The following is a 21278-nucleotide window of genomic DNA, read 5'->3' as shown; positions in this document are numbered from 1 at the left end:
GAGGACCGCGATTAATTCTGATTCACACCAAAAATCCTACTTACGGCTAAAATCCTACAAATGATATCGGCTGCATAAATGGATCTTAACAACTGTAAATTTTCTGCATTTAGCAGAAGATGTCATCCGCAGAATTGCACGTGTTCAATATTTACGCCTCGTGGGACAACTCTATTCTGCATTTAATAATCCCCATGTTCAATTATCACATCTTGTTCGCGCATTCAGAAATTAAAGGGCTGGAGCCTTTTTTTGTACCTGTCCAATTTATTTAATGATTATAAGATGGTTTAGACTTCTGATACCATGATAATGTAAGCTCGTGTCATTTATTTATAGAAGAGTATACAAATGCAAAACACAATTAATAATATCCTTTCTTAAACAGCGAAGAATACAACAAATCATTAGTAATATGGTAAACTAAATATAGAGTTGGGAAGAATACAACAAATCATTAGCTAATATGGTAAACTAAATATATACTCTATACTAACATGTGGAACATTATTAATTCGTGACCGAGGTGCACGAACATCAAGACTCCCAATTCCTAAGTTTTAGGTATTGTCTCCTCGCTAATAATGTTGTTACATGGTCAATCAAGAGCCGATATTTATAGTGGAATAGCGACAGCACGTAAAGAACGTGATCTCGCAAGTATAATCCCAAACTTCTCTTCCACATCCAAGTCTTCTGGCGCGATATCACCTTCAGCTTTCCAATCAAATGAATTCAACAATGAACCCAACATTGCAGAAAGTGTCCTTGTTGCCAGAGGTAACCCCGGACAAATTCTTCGACCAGCACCAAATGGAATGATTTCAAAATCTTGGCCACGAACGTCCATTTTCGAACACCAAAATCTCTCTGGCTTAAATGCCAGGGGATCCTCCCATATAGTTGGATCACGGCCTATTGACCATACGTGCACTAGAACTTGAGAGTCTTTCGGAATAAAATAGCCACACGCCTCGATGTCTTGATCGACCTTGCGAATCAAAAAGGGAACTGGTGGGTGCATCCGCAGGGTTTCTTTCACTAGGCACTGCAAATAAGGGAGGCGGGTGATGTCGTACTCTTCGATTATCTTGCCTTTGCCAATAACATCTGGAAGCTCAATAACATCTGGAAGCTCGCTTTTAGCTTTCTTCGTTATGTATGGTTTTCTCATGACTTCTACCATTGCCCATTCTAATGTACTTGAAGTTGTATCCGTTCCCGCAACGAAAAGGTCCTGCAATATAACTAACTTTAAGAGATGCCAACATTAATAAACTAGAAGGTTCACACTTACTGCTCGATCCATGATAAATCATCGTCACATTCTCGTGTAAATTAGGAGGATATGATTTTGATTTCATGTACTACTGAAATAATAGGTCCATAATTAACAGTTGCTGATCTTTTTTACTAGTTTTGCGGGTCGAAAATAATTGTTAAAAAGCTCTATACGGCTTTGCAAATAAGGAACTTAATGAAAATAAAATAGGTTCAAATTACCAGGCACAAGTGTTTTATATGATTTCTGTTGATTGCCTGTGCATCCTCTTGGCTGGTATTCAACAAAGCATCAAGAAAATCAGTGCTACTGTTATTTGGCAATTTACTCCTTTGCTGCAATCGTTCATCGATCAATTCCTCAATCAGCTGAAGCAACTTATCAGTATGCTTGCCTATTCGTCGCCTTACCCTTGAGGATCAATCATTTTCAACAGGGGGAAATAATCAGCAAAATTGGGCCTACCAGCTTCTTCCATAATTTTCCAGACCACTTCCTTGAATTCTTTTCCTGAATTTGCATAAGGGTCCAATACATCCTTGGAAAAAATGGTATTAGAAACTAAATTTATCATTGCCTCGAAAGCAGCTTGGCCTATATTCACTGCCTCTCCACTTTGGCTACACTTGCGGCAGTAATCAATAAAATCTTGGATCTTTTGGGAACTGACATTAGAAGTGACAAATCAATATTTTAGTAACCGCCAAAGCCAAAAACTGTCCAAGTTTATACACATGTTGGTTATCGCCACTTACTGATTTGACCCAGTTAAACACGAAATGATCCATCAAATTATTGGGTCAAAATAGTATAACATGACAGATCAAAATGCAATCTAAGTCCAAACAGATAAAATTAAATTTGGAGATATTATATTAATATGGAAGAACTTAACATGATAAAAAATGCATTAGTTTTCATATTTTCCGAGTTATTGACTCGTGACGCACCACAAAAGAAAAACATGAATTAGCTATGAAATTCATTCCTAATATGTCGTTAAACTAGTTTAGCGATGGGAATATGTTGTTTAGCACAGAATCCATCACATACTAATTCCTTTTTTTTTTAAAATAAATTAATTTGACAGTCCAAGTTTATATTACTAAACCCACCCATTTCCAACCTTTACCTAAGATGTTGACTTGCGTCAAACCTGTTGCTGGAGAAGATATGAAAATTCAAAATTCGAAATGATCCATCAAATTGTTGGGTCAAAATAGCATAACATGACAGATCAAAATGCAATCTAATTCCAAACAGATAAAATTAAATTTGGAGATATTATATTAATATGGAAGAACTTAACATGATAAAGAATGCATTAGTTTTCATATTTTCCTTTTTATATATAAAAAAATAAAATAGCAAGATACTAAAAAAGATGAAAAACTGGGTCATATGCTGGGTTACAACAACCTATTTGACCCATCTTGATCCAACTTACGTTTACTCAAGTAAAGTTTAGACAAGTTATTGACTCGTGACGCACCACAAAAGAAAAACATGAATTAGATCTGAAATTCATTCCTAATATGTCGTTACACTAGTTTATCGATGGGAATATGTTGTTTAACACAGAATCCATCACATACTAAATCCCTTTTCTTTTTTTTTAAATAATTTGACAGTCCAAGTTTATATTACTCAACCCACCCATTTCCAACCTTTACCTGAGATGTTGACTTGCGTCAAACCTGTTGCTGGAGAAGATATGAAAATTCAAAACTTTCCTTAGGCTTCTCCACTGAGAGCAAACTGGTAGAAACACCACAGATTATTGAGAGAGTGATTATGCGCATGAAGTGCATCTGGGATTGTTCTGCCGGAGAAGGCCAAATCTTGCTTTTGTAGGACTTCTTTGGCAACTGCTGATGAAGATATAACCACTGTCGTTAGTTGGCCCATTCTGAGGCTGATCATTGGGCCATACTTCTCGGCAAGCCTGGCAAGGGCCTGATGAGGTTGATCACCAAGAATGTTATGCAAATTTCCAATCAATGGGAGGGGAACTGGCCCTGGTGGAATATTTTTGTTGCGTCTTTTGCTTATTGCTACGCAACGAATGCATTGAAGCAAAGTCCAGACAAGTAGTAATCCACCTATAATGGCTATATACTCCATTGCTAATAATCAATTCAGAGTACCTAGGCGCCTTGCATTAGCTACATTATCTAGTGCTTATATATACTGCATCATCATCCATCCTAAATGTAAAAAGTGTTAATCAGACAAAACCTCTACAGGGTTGGATCTTTTTCAAAGTTTGATGGTGCAAGGAACACATGGTAGTAATTTTCACATGGTTTAAAATTAGGGAAAAGGGTCAAAAATACCCCTCTACTTTGGGAAAAGGGTTAAAAATATCCTCCAAACTAATTTTGGGTCAAAAATACCCTCACATCATCAAAGTTTTCACATATACCCCTGTCGTAACGGAAATTCCCAAATCCGCGAAGATAATCCGGTTTCATTTTTTAAACTCACTCATTATTTAAATCCGCCTTATATATAAAACCTATGATCCTACGATCACATTTTTTCTGCAGCCTACATGTTTAAAGGGGATTGTAGGATTGTAGGTTTTATTTTGTTGGGTTGGGTTTAAATAATGGGCTTAAAAAAATGAAACAAATTATCTTCACGGATTTGGGAATTTCCATTAAGACAGGGGTATATGTGACGTGAGGGGTATTTTTGATCTACAATTAGTTTGGAGGATAGTTTTAGCCCTTTTTCCAAAATAGAGAGATATTTTTGACCCTTTTCCCTTAAAATTATGGTGCAAGGAACACATAGTACTACTTTTCGCGTGGTTTCAAATAGTTACAACTTTTGCTTTCTGGTTTCATTTCTGTTTAACAAATCTTTATAAAAAATTAAAAAATAAAAAGCAAATAAGTGTACTTACACTTTCTATACATTTTTTTAGCAAATTTATTTATCCTTTTTGTTTTACTACAAAGGCATGTAGTTATTATACTATACTAAAAGTGGGAAGCATCTAAAATTAAAGTTGGATTACGAAAAGGCCCCACAATCAAACTCAGTTACCTGTCAGTATTATGCTCTTCAGAAATTAATATATAATTCAATTTACTGCAAATTAATATCTACCCGTTTTCTTTACCTACAAAATGCCCCACTCATTATTAACGGCCCACATCTCCATCAATTAAAGAAATTAATATCCAAATTGCCTGTTTGCTTCCGCTTTTGCTTTTTTATTTTCCTCATAGTATGATTCTTCTCCCCTTACCTATAAATGCTTACTTATTGCTATAATAAAGAAGGAGAATGAAGAGTTGCAAGGGTAATTAATTAAGAAAACCTGTAATAGATGAGTATAAGAAAGAGACAAATCGGTGGTGCATTTGCAAAAATGGTTGTTAAAGCAAATTTTCAATTCTCTGTTAGATGTCAGAGATCTATGTGAATGAATATGATTTTTTCACTTTTAGCTGATAACCGGGTATAGTTCATATATTCTTTTGTCATTTATAATAGAAAACTAGTTTTACGAGGCCCGTATTAAGCCTGGGCTCAACTTCAGATATAAAAAATAATATTTTAATTAAAGAAATATAATTATGTTGGTAATAATTAAACTTCAAATAATTATATTTTCAATATATAAAAAGAAAAATTTCATTTCACTCCTTTAATAGCTTAACTTTCATTTTAATGAAATTATTTACTTCAAATTTAATGCGGAGCCATTATTTGAAATATATGAGTTTCGAATCCTAAATTTTTAAGTTATTTATTTCTAAATTAATAATTTATACATATTAAATGAACTTTTAAGACAAATACAAAATTTGAACCAAAGTGCTACCGAATCCGATCAAATCGGTAGCTGACACTCTAATTCCACCCTACTTCAAACTCATTTTGTGTTTTAAAGATTAATTTTAGCTAACCAAACTAGAGATTTTAAAGATAACCCGACCTTACTGATAATATTGTCTTCATTTTCAACATTGTATGGCACCATTTAATAATTTTTAAAACTATCTAAAAATCATTTTTGTATTATTCTTGGTAAACACATATGAGCTCATTAAAGTATTATAAATATAAAGTAAAAGAAATGCCTACATATGAGTAAAAGAATTTTCAGAAATTCTAAAATTTCATAATACAAATATAAAGTAAAAGAAATGCTTACATGTAAAAATCTATAATAAGCAACAAATGAAAAAGAAGAAAACAAAGAACAACAAGAAGCAAGAATATCTAGCGAAGAAATGACTATTTTTTAGGTTATTAGAAAAGATCAATAGAAGAAACACGGGGAAAATAAAGTGCGGCGGATGGGGTTGTTCTCCCTAACAGGGAGTCTCGGGTTCGAGCGCAGGTATGAAAAAATCCCTGATAGGGAGCGCTTTCCCCGATTGGGCCCTATGCGACGCGAATCTGGATTAGGCGAGCTCTAATGCGGGTACCGAATATCGGATAGAAAACAGGTAAATAAAGTAGACTGTTCGACAACTTTTAAAAAGTAGACCATAAGAATAAAAAATAAATTTGACTTTAAAAAATAAGATCAAGACCTAGAAGTAATTAATTGAAAAGTTTAATAATTTCTGGAAAAATTTTGTGAGGACTACAAAAGCCCTTTTATTATCCCTTATATATAGCAGTAATGTGTATAAATAACGGAACTTGCAATGAAGGAAAGGATGCTGAAATCTTCCCAGAGGTTGAAATCGATCTTTTCACAAAGTTGACCTTTTAGCAGCTTAATTAGCCTATGATTCGTTCTCATGTTCTGAGAAACTGTTATTTTGATGTTTATGTCTAGGCAATTGCTAGAGGGATTCAAAGCAGCATTATCACTGATTACATGCTCAGAGTAAGTGAGACGAAGACCCTGCTACTACTTCATTCTTTCTTTCGTTATTTTTTTCACTTAATTCTGTTATGTGAGCTGGCCATTTAGAGAGGTGTCATGTTAATTTTTTCTTCGTTAGAGTTTAACTTCCATGTTACATAGATTATACCTCGATCCTGGAAGAAAATTATTATAGATAATTATGGTAAATTATGTCTAAATTTTCTGATGTGTTCCTCCTTATCTTATTGCATTCGCACTGTGATTATGAACTCTTAACATATATTCCCTGATTGTACTTGGTCTTTTTAACCTTTTCAATTTGAACTCTTAATATTTGAGTGAAAATATCTTAATTTCCTTGTTCTATTTGCTCATATATAACAAAAGGTTGGTTTTCAGATAAAATGGGGTACACGCGCAATGCGCGTATTCAAAAACTAGTAACTTAATTAAAGTGGAGCAAAAATTAGATACTTCTACATAAGAATAGAGGAAAAAGAGGAATTAATTGAGATCTAGGAGGCACTGATGGAGTATATATGTTTTAAAAAATCAATAAAAATGTTAATTTTTATGCCTTAGCCTGAGCAAGAAAATGATTTCATTTTAAACAAAGATAGGAGAGCAACATTAAGAAGATAAAGTGACAAAATAATTAGAGGACATAAAATTAAACTATGATTTTTTAATAAACAATTATTATCATATTAAAAATATAAAATAAAATTTAGATAGTTTAACCCTCATATTATGCTACTACAACTTAATGTTGGATCTTAGTACATTTTATTATATATCCCATTTTCCTCGAGCGGTATATTCATTCTAATCTTATCTCATTAATAATAACATAAACTATTTCAAAGATCGAGGAAGAATTATTAATTCATGACTGAGGAAGAATTAAGTAGATCAAGAATCCCCAATTCCTTAGTTTATTACATTGCCAATTTGGAGTCGACGTTTATGGCGGAATAGGAGCAGCTCGTAAAGGACGTGATCTCGCAAGTGTAATCCCAAACTTCTCTTGCACATCCAAGTCTTCTGGCGCGATATCACCTTCAGCTTTCCAATCAAATGAATTCAACAATGAACCCAACATTGCAGAAAGTGTCCTTGTTGCCAGAGGTAACCCCGGACAAATTCTTCGACCAGCACCAAATGGAATGATTTCAAAATCTTGGCCACCAACGTCCATTTTCGAACCCCAAAATCTCTCTGGCTTAAATGCCAGGGGATCCTCCCATGTAGTTGGATCACGGCCTATTGACCATACGTGCACTAAAACTTGAGAGTCTTTCGGAATAAAATAGCCACACGCCTCGATGTCTTGATCGACCTTGCGAATCAAAAAGGGAACTGGTGGGTGCATCCGCAAGGTTTCTTTCACTAGGCACTGCAAATAAGGGAGGTGGGTGATGTCGTACTCTTCGATTATCTTGCCTTTGCCAATAACATCTGCAAGCTCGCTTTTAGCTTTCTTCATTATGTATGGTTTTCTCATGACCTCTACCATTGCCCATTCTAATGTACTTGAAGTTGTATCCGTTCCAGCAACGAAAAGGTCCTGCAATATAACTAACTTTAAGAGATGCCAACATTAATAAACTAGAAGGTTCACACTTACTGCTCGATCCGTGATAAATCATCGTCACATTCTCGTGTAAATTAGGAGGATATGATTTTGATTTCATGTACTACTGAAATAATGGGTCCACAATTAACATTTGCTGATCTTTTTCACTAGTTTTGCGGGTCGAAAATAATTGTTAAAAATCTCTATACGGCTCTGCAAATAAGGAACTTAATGAAAATAAAAGAGGTTCAAATTACCAGGCACAAGTGTTTTATATGATTTCTGTTGATTGCCTGTGCATCCTCTTGGCTGGTATTCAACAAAGCATCAAGAAAATCAGTGCTACTGTTATTTGGCAATTTACTCCTTTGCTGCAATCGTTCATCGATCAATTCCTCAATCAGCTGAAGCAACTTATCAGTATGCTTGCCTATTCGTCGCCTTATCCCTTGAGGATCAATCATTTTCAACAGGGGGAAATAATCAGCAAAATTGGGCCTACCAGCTTCTTCCATAATTTTCCAGACCACTTCCTTGAATTCTTTTCCTGAATTTGCATAAGGGTCCACTACATCCTTGGAAAAAATGGTATTAGAAACTAAATTTATCATTGCCTCGAAAGCACCTTGGCCTATATTCACTGCCTCTCCACTTTGGCTACACTTGCGGCAGTAATCAATAAAATCTTGGATCTTTTGGGACCTGACATTAGAAGTGACAAATCAATATTTTAGTAACCGCCAAAGCCAAAAACTGTCCAAGTTTATACACGTTGGTTATCACCACTTACTGATTTGACCCAGTTAAAACACGAAATGATCCATCAAATTATTGGGTCAAAATAGTATAACATGACAGATCAAAATGCAATCTAAGTCCAAACAGATAAAATTAAATTTGGAGATATTATATCAATATGGAAGAACTTAACATGATAAAAAATGCATTAGTTTTCATATTTTCCGAGTTATTGACTCGTGACGCACCCAAAAGAAAAACATGAATTAGCTATGAAATTCATTCCTAATATGTCGTTAAACCAGTTTAGCGATGGGAATATGTTGTTTAGCACAGAATCCATCACATACTAATTCCTTTAAAAAAAAAAAAAAAAAAAAAAAAATTGACAGTCCAAGTTTATATTACTGAACCCACCCATTTCCAACCTTTACCTGAGATGTTGACTTGCGTCAAACCTGTTGCTGGAGAAGATATGAAAATTCAAAACTTTCCTTAGGCTTCTCCACTGAGAGCAAACTGGTAGAAACACCACAGATTATTGAGAGTGATTATGCGCATGAAGTGCATCTGGGATTGTTCTGCTGGAGAAGGCCAAATCTTGCTTTTGTAGGACTTCTTTGGCAACTGCTGATGAAGATATAACCACTGTCGTTAGTTGGCCCATTCTGAGGCTGATCATTGGGCCATACTTCTTGGCAAGCCTGGCAAGGGACTGATGAGGTTGATCACCAAGAATGTTATGCAAATTTCCAATCAATGGCAGGGGAACTGGCCCTGGTGGAAGATTTTTGTTACGTCTTTTGCTTATTGCTACGCAACGAATGCATTGAAGCAAAGTCCAGGCAAGTAGTAATCCACCTATAATGGCTATATACTCCATTTCTAATAATTTCTAATAATCAATTCAGAGTACTAGGCGCCTTACGTTAGCTACATTATCTAGTGCTTATTATATATAAGAGGGAATGTGAGGACTTTTGTAGTCCTCACAATAATTTCCCAAATTTTTTAAAACTTTTTCATTAATTACTTTTATGTCCTAATTTTATTTATTTAAGTCAATTTTTTTGTTTTTTTGTTTTTAAAATCCTACTTTTAAAATGATTTGTAGGCGCTTGACTTTTGTAGTCGCATAATAATTTTCAAATTTTTTTAAAACTTTTTAATTAATTACTTTTAGATCCTAATCTTATTTATTTATGTCAATTTTTTTGTTTTTGTTTTTAAAGTCTACTTTTCAAAAATATCGAACCTCCTACCTCATTTTTCACGTTCTTTGATTTTCGATTGGTGCTTTCGATATCCGCATTTGAGCCTCAATTAATCCGTATAATTATTACCGCATCGCGCCTATTCGGGGGAGCGCTTCCTCCAAAGATTTTTTTCCATATCCATGTTCGAACCCCTAATCCCTAATTAAGAGAGGCAGCCCCATCCGTCGCACAAGTTAAATTATGTATTTGTCTTAAAAGTTCATTAACTATGTATAGATTATTTATTTAACTAAATAACTTGAAAAATTAGGATACATAAGTTATAATGTCAAATTCTCGTTCCAAATTTGATTTGAATTAAATAATTTCATCAAAATGGAAGTTAAAATATTAAAGGAGTGGAATAAAAATTTTAACTTTTTATATAACTACCACTATGTGACTACATGGTATATGGTTGTTGTTGTTGTTGTTGTTGTTGTTGTTATTAAGACACTTGTACTCACATAACTAGATATATATATATATATATATATATACTGCATCATCATCCATCCTAAATGGAGAAAGTGTTAATCAGACAAAACCTCTACAGGGTTGGGTCTTTTCCAACGTTTGATGGTGCAAGGAACACATGGTAGTAATTTTCACATGGTTGAAAATTATGGTGCAGGGAACACATGATACTACTTTTCGCATGGTTTCAAATAGTTAACTTTTGCTTTCTTGTTTCATTTCTGTTTAACAAATCTTTATTTAAAAAAAAAAAAAAAAAAAAAAAGCAAATAAGTGTACTTACACTTTCTATACATTTTTTAGCAAATTTATTTATCCTTTTTGTTTTACTACACAGGCTTGTAGTTATGTACTATAAAAACAAAGATTAGTCAGATTTACTTCTCACCAATTACACGACCAATTTCATTTCCCGTTCAGGCTAGCTAGCAAAACTCAATAAAAATACATAGTATAACATTTATAGATTCCTGGTTTAATGTTAATATGCAAAATATGAAATTACTTATATACACGAGGGATTATGTCTAAATAGCTGCCATCTCGCAAAGATTCGTAAAGCAAAAAGTTAACATTAGTGATTAACTTTTTGATCAATTAATTACCGGAATTTTTAATACTTAATAGTGATTATATAAACCCCCAAGGTGACGAGTTGGTTAAGCGAGTGGTTTCCCGCATGGGAGACCTGAAGGCACTTGACGAGAAATTGTAAGAATATTCATCCATTCAGTCCAGAAATGTATTGCACATTCCAACGTTAAAGTCACAGAACTCGCCTCAAAAGTCAAGAATGCTAATACTGGATTCATATCCAAACTGCATTTTGCTATAATGAGTCCAGAGAAAACTCCCCTTTCAAGTTGCAGTCATTCATCCTTCAATTAGCTGATTTCAAGTTGGCATTGAGGAGTACGATTAAACATGGATTTCAAGGCGATAGAACAACGGAGTGTTTCTATGGTTCGTCATCTCCACAGAACTCCTGAAATTGCGTCAAACTGCAATGAAGAGAAAAAGTATCTTTTTCTTTAACCAACAACCAATATACGAACCATGAATTCTTAAACTATCAAGATAATTTACATGATCAGGAGCCAAAATGTGTTCAAACTTCAGAAAAAGCATGAATAAAGAACATCTAACGAACACAAACATGACGAATGAGCTAGTAATCCTCGAAAAATTGGCTTGAATATTAGTAGGACGGCAACACAACTTCCTGCCTCAAAGTTTAGAAATATCCTCACCATTTTTTTAAATACTTATTAAAATGCACAAAATCAAAAGACAATTAGAGTCATGAAAGAATCCCATAGTCCAATTGAGGTGATTAGTGATTAAAAAAACACAAGTCAAATAAGGTAATAAGTATGAACTCTTGCAATAAAAAAAAACAATGAGAAGAAATTTATCATTTGCCTTGAGATGATGTATAAGGGTAAGTCCGGTAGACTAACAAAAATGTTCAAAGCAAACCATATGTTAACTAAAACATCAAAATCAAATAAGAAAGTGAATGCAAAATGAATTCCTGACAATTTGGAAAGTGTTTGTTTGAAAAGTACTGAGTGTGAAAATTCTTTTCTTTGAGTTGTTCTTGGAAAAAAAAAAAAGTTGATTCTCTTTTTCCTTTTTCATTTTTTAGTTTTTGGAAAAAAGATATCAAAAACCAAGCAAAAAAGTTGTTTTCTTTCACAAAAAGAGTTTGCAAAAACTCAAAGTTCTCTCGCAAAAGTAATTGCCTATATAAGCTTAACTATCAAGTAAGAATTAAGAATTGCTTAACCTAACTGTGAAGAACATCCAATGAACCACCAATCTAACAGCAAGCAAACACTTGCTTACTTTAAACAAATAGCTGTAAGAACTCCTATTACAAGGGAAACTTTGGGTAGAAATAATACATATAATACAGAGTTCCATAGTGTGAAGATAGCAATCTCAATAATACAATAGAATCTATTGAGGAAGTCCAGAAGTGTGTCAAACAAACATACCGACGTAGTAGCACTTGTGGATTATAAGGAAACAGCTTCTTTTGGTGAAGGCTTTCAATAGATGCTTTAAGTGAAAAAAGGCAGTTCCTTGCACACTCAAATGGTGATATCTGAGTAACGTAGTCCTCATCACGACGTCCATAGGCTTTCTTGCTTTTGCTTTCAAGTGGTACAATAACTCCACTAACAGAACTTGGCACAACAGATATCTCTCCCCTAGAGTTATAATCATCCGTTGAAATCTTCTTTCTCTTTCTGCTTCGAGATTTTCCGCTCCATGAAAATTCGACAAATATGTTCCATGAATCACATACCTTACGCAGACACCTATGAGGATGCAGGTATAAATTAAATGGCAACATCAGACACGGATGAAGTCAACCTATTTTGTTTAGGAGAGGCTAATGTTGTTCCTTTTCTCTGAAACTGAATATGCTACTTAAATTTGCCACAATTATCAGAGAAATAGATCTGCAATGCTTAGTGTAGTGTAAATGGAAGAACATGTGGTTACTTTTTTGTTTTTTAGGAATATATTAGGAAAAGACAAATTAACTCACTAGAGGATTTGTGGAACTCTTGTAGGAACAAAAAGATACACCCCCTCTATCCCAATTTATGTGGCACACTTTCCTTTTTAGTCCATCCCAAAAGAATGACACCTTTCTATAAACAATTTTAACCTTAAAATTCTCATTTTACCTTTAATGAGATGAAGACTACAGAAAACAAAGTCTGGTACATACCTCAAAAGATATTCAGCAGAACTAGCTCCTGTGTATTTTGAGATAAGATAATCAAGAAGAACTTGATGATCATAGTGTATCTGTAAGCAAGGTAACATGGCAAAACTACTCAGCATGGGTAAATATTCAGTATTTCGTCTTGAAAACAGAAGGAGAGAAAACAATGAAGTGCACAAGGGAATGTTTCGTACTTACTCCAGCCAGGAAGAGGTGAAAGAAATGTATTGGGTGAAAAAGGTGTGAGATCAGAGAAAACTGTCTCAGTTCATCATCTGACAAAGCCACTTCATCAGTAAACCTACATACAGCACGAAGCACTAAAAGAACTGCCATATAGAATTTCACATTATCCATAAAATTAACCAATATACCCATAACTCACTTTTCAGAGTAAAATGGCAAGCAAAGCATTTGCAAGAGCATTTCAAACAGAATATCATCCTACAATTTAACTTAGGAAAAGAAAGTCAGAAAAGTGAAGACGGTTGGAACAGTAAAAATTTAGTAGTAAGACATCCATGGGTATTTCATCATAGAGGACAGCCAGCGAGTTTCGTGTCACAAACAACTTCTGAAATGCAACATATCAGACAAATCAAATCAACCGAATATGAAGCTTTACCAGAGGTCTATGTCCTGGACACCATAATATAGTAGGAAGTATACCAAAACCTAGAAACAAGCCAGAAACCATTTTTTAAGCTTTTGTAAGATATAGGCAATTCTCAATCTTCTTTCTTTATTGTTGTTGAAAAAATAATAACAATTTAATGGATAAAGCTCAGAAGCCAACCGTAGGCAATTCTCAATCATTGGAAGTCCAAAGATACAGTTGAATCTCTAATGCTTATTGCTTAGACAACAAACTATGTGAAAATGATGGATTTGGGTCAGGATAATCAACAACAACAACATACCCAGTGTGATCCCACAAGTGGGGTTTGGGAAGGGTGGGGTGTATGCAGACCTTACCCCTACCTTGTGTGAGGTAGAGAAGCTGTTTCAGATAGACTTGGGTCAGGCTAATTGACAAGGAAAGAGTTAACAGAAGGGGAAGACGAAGGGGGTGGGGGGAAGGGAGATTAAGATATGCAGAGTACTAAAGCAACTGCATATACAAGGTTTTGCCACGTCATTCTTGGTCAATCATAGTACCATAGGGAGAATGTATTCTATGAGTTTCTTAGTAACTAAGACTAAAATATTCCCGCTTCTCCTCTTATTGTTGCCCAACTTATCTCATACTGACAGTCACTTCCAAAACTTATCAAACCTTGAAGATCAGTGATAAAAAAAAATAAAAAAAAAAGAATGAATTTATAAAAGCTAATTCAAACAATTTTTTTGGAGGTCCCGAAACAAATGAACAGGTTAAAACAAAAGTCATTGTGAGCAAGAGCACAAACCTCTTGCATATAGAGCTGCAACAAGGATGAGACAAAGTCCATGCATTCCTCAGAGTTCATATCATGGTCAATAAAACTATCACCAGGGAGAAGCTCTCTGAGCCATTCGTGGAGCTCTAGCAAAGCTTTCCTTCTACTGCATAACTTAGGATACAGGTCAAAGCTTGAGCAAGACTTAAGATCTTTACATGCATAATGTTGATCAATCGTCTCTTTCATGTTCAGCAAACTAGAGGAACATTTGAGGAAAAGGAAAATGGACAGCCTTTGTAAATGCTTCGATGAAATCCCTTTTTTCCCCATATCAAATGTCATTACACCAAATGGAGAACCTTCAAGATATTTATCTAGACCAAAGTCCTGCCCATCCATAGGTTGCAACAGTACATCTTGAAAGTACGTGTGGATAAGCCCCAACCATGAAATCACAATTGAGTAGTCCAAATGGATTTGGTTACTAAGTCGAATCATGAGTATCTGCAAAATGGACAGTTGTTGCAACCACAAGCTCCACTCAGTTAAACGATGTCCACTCAGTTCAAATAAAATTTTATAAATTTACCTATCATATCACTGTAAATAACATAAGGAGCATATATCTGCTCAGAATAGAAGAGATGATTATCAGAGAAAAGGCAAAAAGCAAGAACCCTTCATCACATTCACCTAGTTGTAATACTTCAGATTGAACTGTAGCATTTAGCATATTAAACTTTTTCCATCCGACTTCTTTTTTCCTTTGATAGATCACATATTGTTGCATTCAGGGAACCAAGAGGGTGCTATGCATGTACAAATGCAACATCTAAGAAGGGTAAATACCTCATAAAACTAAATAAAGGACAAGTAGATGTGAGATTTAGAGAACCCCCTATTTATTCTTTAATTTACCTCAAAAGTCAAATTATTTAGTATTAGAAAGAAATGGACTTGAATTGAGCGGAACGGTTATATAGGATTCATATAGACCTCAATCTAACTTAAGATAGAGGAATAGTATTGATATACTTAGATGCCTAATACTTTTTTACACCAAAATTGTTGTTTTTTAATTTTAGAAAAAGAGCAACTTTTTGACCTTTTTGAGTGTCCTTTCTTATCACCTTCCAACAAAAGAAGCTCAACACAGGTGCCATCGTCAACTCCCTACACTGCCAACATTAATGAAACACTGGTGGGGAAACCATCAACTCACAATATGCCTTCACTGTCCCCATAAGAACGTTGAGATTCCATTGAAATTTTGTGCTTATTGGATAAGAGTAAACCATAGTTACTATAAAGCAGAAAGAACAATAGCGCAATGAAAAAGCAAAGTCAGTACCCAAACCATGTATCAACTGGTCGGAGAAAAGCAATGATAAGCTCAAACAGAAAGCATAAAAAGAAATGTGGGAGGGCAGTCGGGGATAAACGTAATGACTAACTATCCAGGCCTATGGAGGGAGCAAATTAATCTGTTTTTATGAGAAGTTCCTTTCAATTAAATGTTTGAGAGCAATATCAGACATCAAATCAGATACATTATCATGCAAAGTACCAACGAATTTCTAGTGAAAGTCCCCAGGTTTCACCTGTTTTTTCTTAGCAGCAGGAAGCATTTAATAAAAGATTCTAATTAATGAGAATGAGTTGAAAAGAAATTCATACCAACATCTTATGTTTATGATATTGAGAGATCGCAACATTATCAGAGCGCTGTCCATTACTAAGGCATGATGACAGAAGTCTTGGAAGCAGGTTTTTTATTTCAAAAATAAATGGATGCTCCGCTGAAGAGCTGACAGCAATGTCTGTCCAACCACTTTTAACCAATGAACAGAATAATCGGAGAAGATATCCCTGAAACATTAGTATCGACTTCGGTTTTGCTTCTAGCGTTTGAAGCAAATCTGGATTGGAGTCCCCTTGAGCATGGTAAACCTCTGAAAGCAAATCCCAAGGCATATTTGAGACAAAAGAAGTGGTAGCCTCCAAGAAAATGTTGAAAATTTGATCAACAACATCCCGATTCAACTGTTTCAGTATATTGTGTAGAACTCTCATGATAACAGCTGCCGTCGACCAACTTGCACTTTTCAGACTGAGCTTCAATAAAGGAGAAGGTGTTGGATCCCCACTCAAGTCTTTGACCTCCATTGTATGTCCCATGGAAGAAAGATCATTAGCAATTGAAATTTTCACGCAAAGATACAGTAAATTGATATATTCACCCCAACAGCTTTCCTGCAAGATAGAACTAGTAAAGAAACACAAAACATCGAAACGAAAAGCTGCCTATGTAGTGATTTCGAAGTCACCGTCTTATCACGTACAGATTCAACCAAAAAATCAGAAACAGCCGCCAAGATATTGCCAACTAGGTGATGGATATATGGATTCTCCTTTGCAACCACAACCATCTGCAGATAAGAAATCATAAGAGAGTTGTAACGTTGAATAAGAAGTAATTCCAAAACAAAACAACAAATGCACCATTGTAAGAGGGGGTAAACTGGACTTGAAACTGATCAAAATGAGATGAAAATTTCCGTTTACTAGAACCTGAGCAACTGGGCTCCATATCATATCATTTTTCATTAGAATCGTAGCAATATTCCAGCACTGGCCAAACGAACTTAAATTCTTGATCTTAATTAGTGTCCAGAAAGTAAACTCCAAACTGGTCAGGACTCAGGAAATCTAACAACATCAGGATGCTAATTGAAAAAACATCACAATGCAGGGACCAACATGTTAACAATTCAGAGGAGTATTTGATACACATAACTGTACTACAGAATATGGTGTCAAAATGCATCCAATTACCAGCTTGTGAATCAGCCAAAAAGTCATAAAAAGATTGAAACCCGATGTGCCATATCTCATAACGGGTATTCGAGTTGAAAAAACTTACCAAGACCTCAAAAACATTAGTTAAACAATGATGATTATCAGCATGTAACTCAGTCATTCTTCGACCTCCACCAACAGAATTTCCCTCCATATCCTGCTAATAAATTTACACCAAAAAAACAATGTGCCCTAAGATAATTCCTACCAAAACCATATTTCCACAACCAAAAGATACACAACAGAAAGATTCTTACAAAGCTGTCATCGGACTCATATTCCTTAATCCACCGCTTAATTTCTGTATAAACCTAAAAGTTGGGAATTTTAAATCAATCAACTCTGCCTAAATTCAAATTAGTTGTGGTTGGCTATATGAAAAAAAAATAAAAAAAATCCCAGAATTCTGAAATAGGAACAAACCTGTGAAAGAGCAATTAAAAGTTGTTTCTCCAGTTCTTTGGTTAATGAAGCAGACCCATTTTCCTGCAAAGGAGTAGAGTTCATTTTTCTGTAAAAAAAAAAAAAAAAAAAAACACAAAGCAACTTAGCCAAGTAGGAATAAGTGGGGGCAAAAGGGTAGAGTGAGCTTACAGTATAAGGACGGAGGTAACGGTTAATTAGACAACACAAGCGTGACTGTTCCTTCGCCATAATTAACTTGCTTTTCAGCAAATGCAGATTCACCTTTTAAATTTATCACTAAATCAAAATGAACAACCTCCATAGTCCATGGCAATTCTCGCCGAGGGAGAAAATGGTCTCTTATCTTTGGTAGTAGATTCAAAATAGTCCCTTAAGTATCAACTAAGCAGATTTAATCCTTTAAATCGTCATAAGTGAGCACTTTTGATCCCATCAAATATTTACCCAACTTTAATTACTTTCTCTGCCCCGATTTTATGTGATACAATTCGAATTTCGAGAGTCAAACTTCTTATTTTGATCGTAAATTCTAATACACAATTTTTAAAATAATAATTTACATGTTTAGAAACTAGATCAAAAATACTATAAGTCGCAATTATTGGCAATTTAAAATATTTAAAGAGCAAACGAATAAATAGCAGTCAAAGATTTTCTTGTTTGACTCTTGAAATCTAAAATGTATTACATAAATCAGGATGGAGTATTAAATTTAACTGGAACAGTGCTAGAAAAAAATTAGCTAAAAGCATAGAAAATTTCAATCAAAATTTCAAAAACTGCAACATAAAAATACACCAAACTTTTGAAATAGACCAAAAATGACATAAAGTACAAAATCTCGTTAAATATTTTCTATTTTCACAACAAATTAATAACCAGAGTTTGATAAATATATGAGACGATCAAAAGTGCCCACTTTTGGTGAATTTAAATGACTAAAAATGCTCAAATAACACCTAAGGGACCATTTTTGTCATTTTCAAACAATACCGCCACCAGGAAATGTTGGATACTTGGATAGTTCAATAGAGTGAGGAGGGCTACCAACTTATGCCCCCATTGACTGAAGCCTCTTCCATAGCAGCACTTCTCCTCAATAAGTGCACCTCCACAACCTCAGTTTGCAAAGCACGCCAACTCCATGCCCTTATCCTCACTTCCATACCTGCCACCTCAAAATCTCCTTATGTATTCAACAACATTCTCTCCATGTATGCCCGATGTAGGTCTATCCAAGACTCACATAACCTGTTTGACAAAATGCCTGACAGAAACATCGTCTCTTTCAACGCCCTCATTTCCGCCTATTCTCGACACCACCACCTTGCCCATTGGGGTTTCCATTTATTTGCTGAATTGCAAAGTGAGAGCCTAAGACCTAATGGGTTGACTTTTACTAGCCTTTTACATGCCTGTTCAGGCATCAAGAATCGGGTATTAGGTTCTATGATTCATTCCCAATGTATAAAGTTTGGATTTTTGTACGATGTATGCGTTCAAACGTCTCTTCTTGGGATGTATTCAAATTGTGGAGTCTTGGATTGTGCAGAGAAAGTTTTTTGCTCTATGCATGATAAAGATTGTGTGGCTTGGAATACTTTATTTTTCGGATATTTGGAAAATGGTAAGACCATGGAAGGGCTTCAGCTGTTTGGCACCATGTTGAGGACCGGAGTTGTTCCTACGAACTTCACTTATACAACTTTGTTGAGTGCTTGTAGCAGGATAAGAGACCATCTTGCTGGGGAATTAACTCACTCTAAAGTAATTGTTTCGGGGACTGCACTAGATTTGCCCCTTTACAATGCCCTGTTGGACATGTACTCTACTTGTGGTGATAATGTAACAGCTTTGAAAATCTTCAGAAAAATCAAGAAGCCAGATTTGGTTTCTTGGAATTCAATGATATCGGGGTATGCAAACAATGGAGATGGAGAGATGGCAGTGAATATGTTTCTCCAATTCCGAAAGTCTTCTGTTCTCACTGCTGACGAATATACATTTGCAGCTGTTATTTCTGCTATAGGAGCATTTGCAGCAGCTGATTATGGGAAACCACTCCACGGTCAAGTTGAGAAGGTGGGGTTCGGCCAAAGTGTATACATTGCAAGCACACTAATGTCAATGTACCTTTGCAATGGGGAAGTTGAGTCTGCTCAAAAGATTTTCATTAGCGTCCCAGATAAAGATGTTGTCCTTTGGACTGAGATGATTGCTGGACATTGTAGGATTGGTAATGCTGCGAACTCTATAAGGTTTTTCCATGGAATGTTAAGGGAAGGCCACAAAGCTGATGAATTTACTCTTACCAGTGCCTTAAGTGTGTGCGCTGAAGTGGCAACTATGAGGCAAGGTGAGATGATACATTCCCTGGTTGTCAAAACTGGTTATATTGCTGAGATGACCGTTTGCGGGAGTCTGGTTGATATGTATGCTAAAATTGGAAACCTTGGAGCAGCAGAGTTTACGTTTTCCAATGTAACCATGCCTAATCTAAAATGCTGGAACTCGATGCTTGGAGCATATGGTTACCACGGGAAGGCAGAAGAGGCATTTAGTGTTTTCAATGATATATTACAACATGGCCTAAAACCAGATCATGTGACATTTATCTCTCTGCTTGCGGCATGTAGCCATGGTGGTTTGGTCGATCACGGTATGTTCCTCTGGAATTACATGAAAGAAAATGGTTTAGAACCAAGCATGAAGCATTATTCTTGCATGATCACTTTGTTGAGTCGAGCTGGATTGCTAGAGGAGGCTGAGAATTTTATAATGGAATCACCTTTGGGGGATGAATGTCTTCAACTATGGAAAATCTTACTGAGCTCCTGTGTAAGTAAAGGAAACCGCATAATAGGAATGCGTGCTGCTGAGCTGGTCTTGGGAATGGCTGCAGAAGACAGTGCAACAAATGTACTGCTTTCGAATTTTTTTGCTTCAACTGATAAGTGGGGTGGTGTTTCAGAAATTAGGAGAAAGATAAGGGGATTTAAGTTGGAAAAAGATCCTGGTTTAAGCTGGTTAGAGGTTATGAACAGTACACATGTGTTCTCTTCTAGTGATTATTCACATCCACAATCTGATGAAATAAGAGCTGAGTTGCATAGATTACAAGGAAACTTGACACAGTCAGAAGCAGATCAATTCATGCTAGACGCAGAGGCTGTAGAAGTAGGATGTGGCCTCCATTTGTTAGAATCAGAATGACAGCTCATTAAAAACTTTTATAGGCCATGGAGCTTAAGATTCAGCCAATTTCGTCTCCAACTTGATTCCTAGAATATCTCTTCGTCTAACAGCTCGTTAGCAACAACATACCCAGTATAATCCCACAAGTGAGGATCTAACAGATCGTAAGCATTTGTTTCAAATGGTAATAAGATATTTGAAACAAAGTAGGTTTTGTTACTTTTATTAACAAATACTAAATTGATGTGTATTTACTACTTAATACAGAATAGTGTTGAATATATGTAAAAGAAGGAATAATGAATTAATGTAATAACAAAAGTTTTCTTGTATATAGCGTTTTATCACGTTCTAAACTAAATCAACCATCTGCAGCCTAATAAAAACCAGTTGGATTACATATAACTTCAGTGTTTTCTAGCCTTCGGGCATCAACCACAATTTTCTACATATATTTACAGAACATGAATGGTATTTATCATTTAACAGGATATTACTGCTGCC

At 35.3% G+C, this 21278-nt stretch overlaps 2 protein-coding genes and 2 pseudogenes across 6 annotated transcripts; 1 reads left to right on the top strand and 3 right to left on the bottom strand.

Moving 5' to 3' along the window:
• Nucleotides 1-302: 302 nt before the first annotated feature.
• On the bottom strand, nucleotides 303-3620 carry LOC132046940 (geraniol 8-hydroxylase-like; annotated as a pseudogene).
• A 3423-nt stretch (nucleotides 3621-7043) lies between these two features.
• Nucleotides 7044-9374, bottom strand: LOC132048335 (geraniol 8-hydroxylase-like; annotated as a pseudogene).
• A 1504-nt stretch (nucleotides 9375-10878) lies between these two features.
• On the bottom strand, nucleotides 10879-17909 carry LOC132046939 (uncharacterized). 5 transcript variants are annotated; one of them, XM_059437782.1, is made up of 12 exons: nucleotides 17748-17909; nucleotides 17577-17639; nucleotides 17411-17464; nucleotides 17218-17313; nucleotides 16637-16723; nucleotides 15972-16547; nucleotides 14322-14798; nucleotides 13298-13356; nucleotides 13111-13213; nucleotides 12916-12995; nucleotides 12170-12496; nucleotides 10879-11170 (listed from the first exon to the last, which is right to left on the bottom strand). In XM_059437782.1, exons 1-12 carry the CDS (start codon nucleotides 17805-17807, stop codon nucleotides 11128-11130), a joined length of 2025 nt encoding a protein of 674 aa, XP_059293765.1. In that variant the 5' UTR covers nucleotides 17808-17909; the 3' UTR covers nucleotides 10879-11127. The 5 variants fall into 5 exon arrangements, with proteins under 5 accessions (XP_059293765.1, XP_059293770.1, XP_059293768.1 ...); XM_059437787.1 differs by having other exon boundaries at nucleotides 15972-16454; XM_059437785.1 differs by having other exon boundaries at nucleotides 17224-17313.
• A 636-nt stretch (nucleotides 17910-18545) lies between these two features.
• LOC132046938 (pentatricopeptide repeat-containing protein At3g50420) lies at nucleotides 18546-21106 on the top strand. Its single transcript, XM_059437781.1, has one exon. It carries the CDS (start codon nucleotides 18633-18635, stop codon nucleotides 20790-20792), a length of 2160 nt encoding a protein of 719 aa, XP_059293764.1. The 5' UTR covers nucleotides 18546-18632; the 3' UTR covers nucleotides 20793-21106.
• Nucleotides 21107-21278: the final 172 nt, after the last annotated feature.

This window comes from Lycium ferocissimum, chromosome 2 (genome assembly GCF_029784015.1).
Source record: "Lycium ferocissimum isolate CSIRO_LF1 chromosome 2, AGI_CSIRO_Lferr_CH_V1, whole genome shotgun sequence".
In the NCBI taxonomy this organism is placed as follows: domain Eukaryota; kingdom Viridiplantae; phylum Streptophyta; class Magnoliopsida; order Solanales; family Solanaceae; genus Lycium; species Lycium ferocissimum.
Note: the sequence above shows the minus strand (reverse complement) of the source record. Positions and strands in the feature narration are given on the sequence as shown.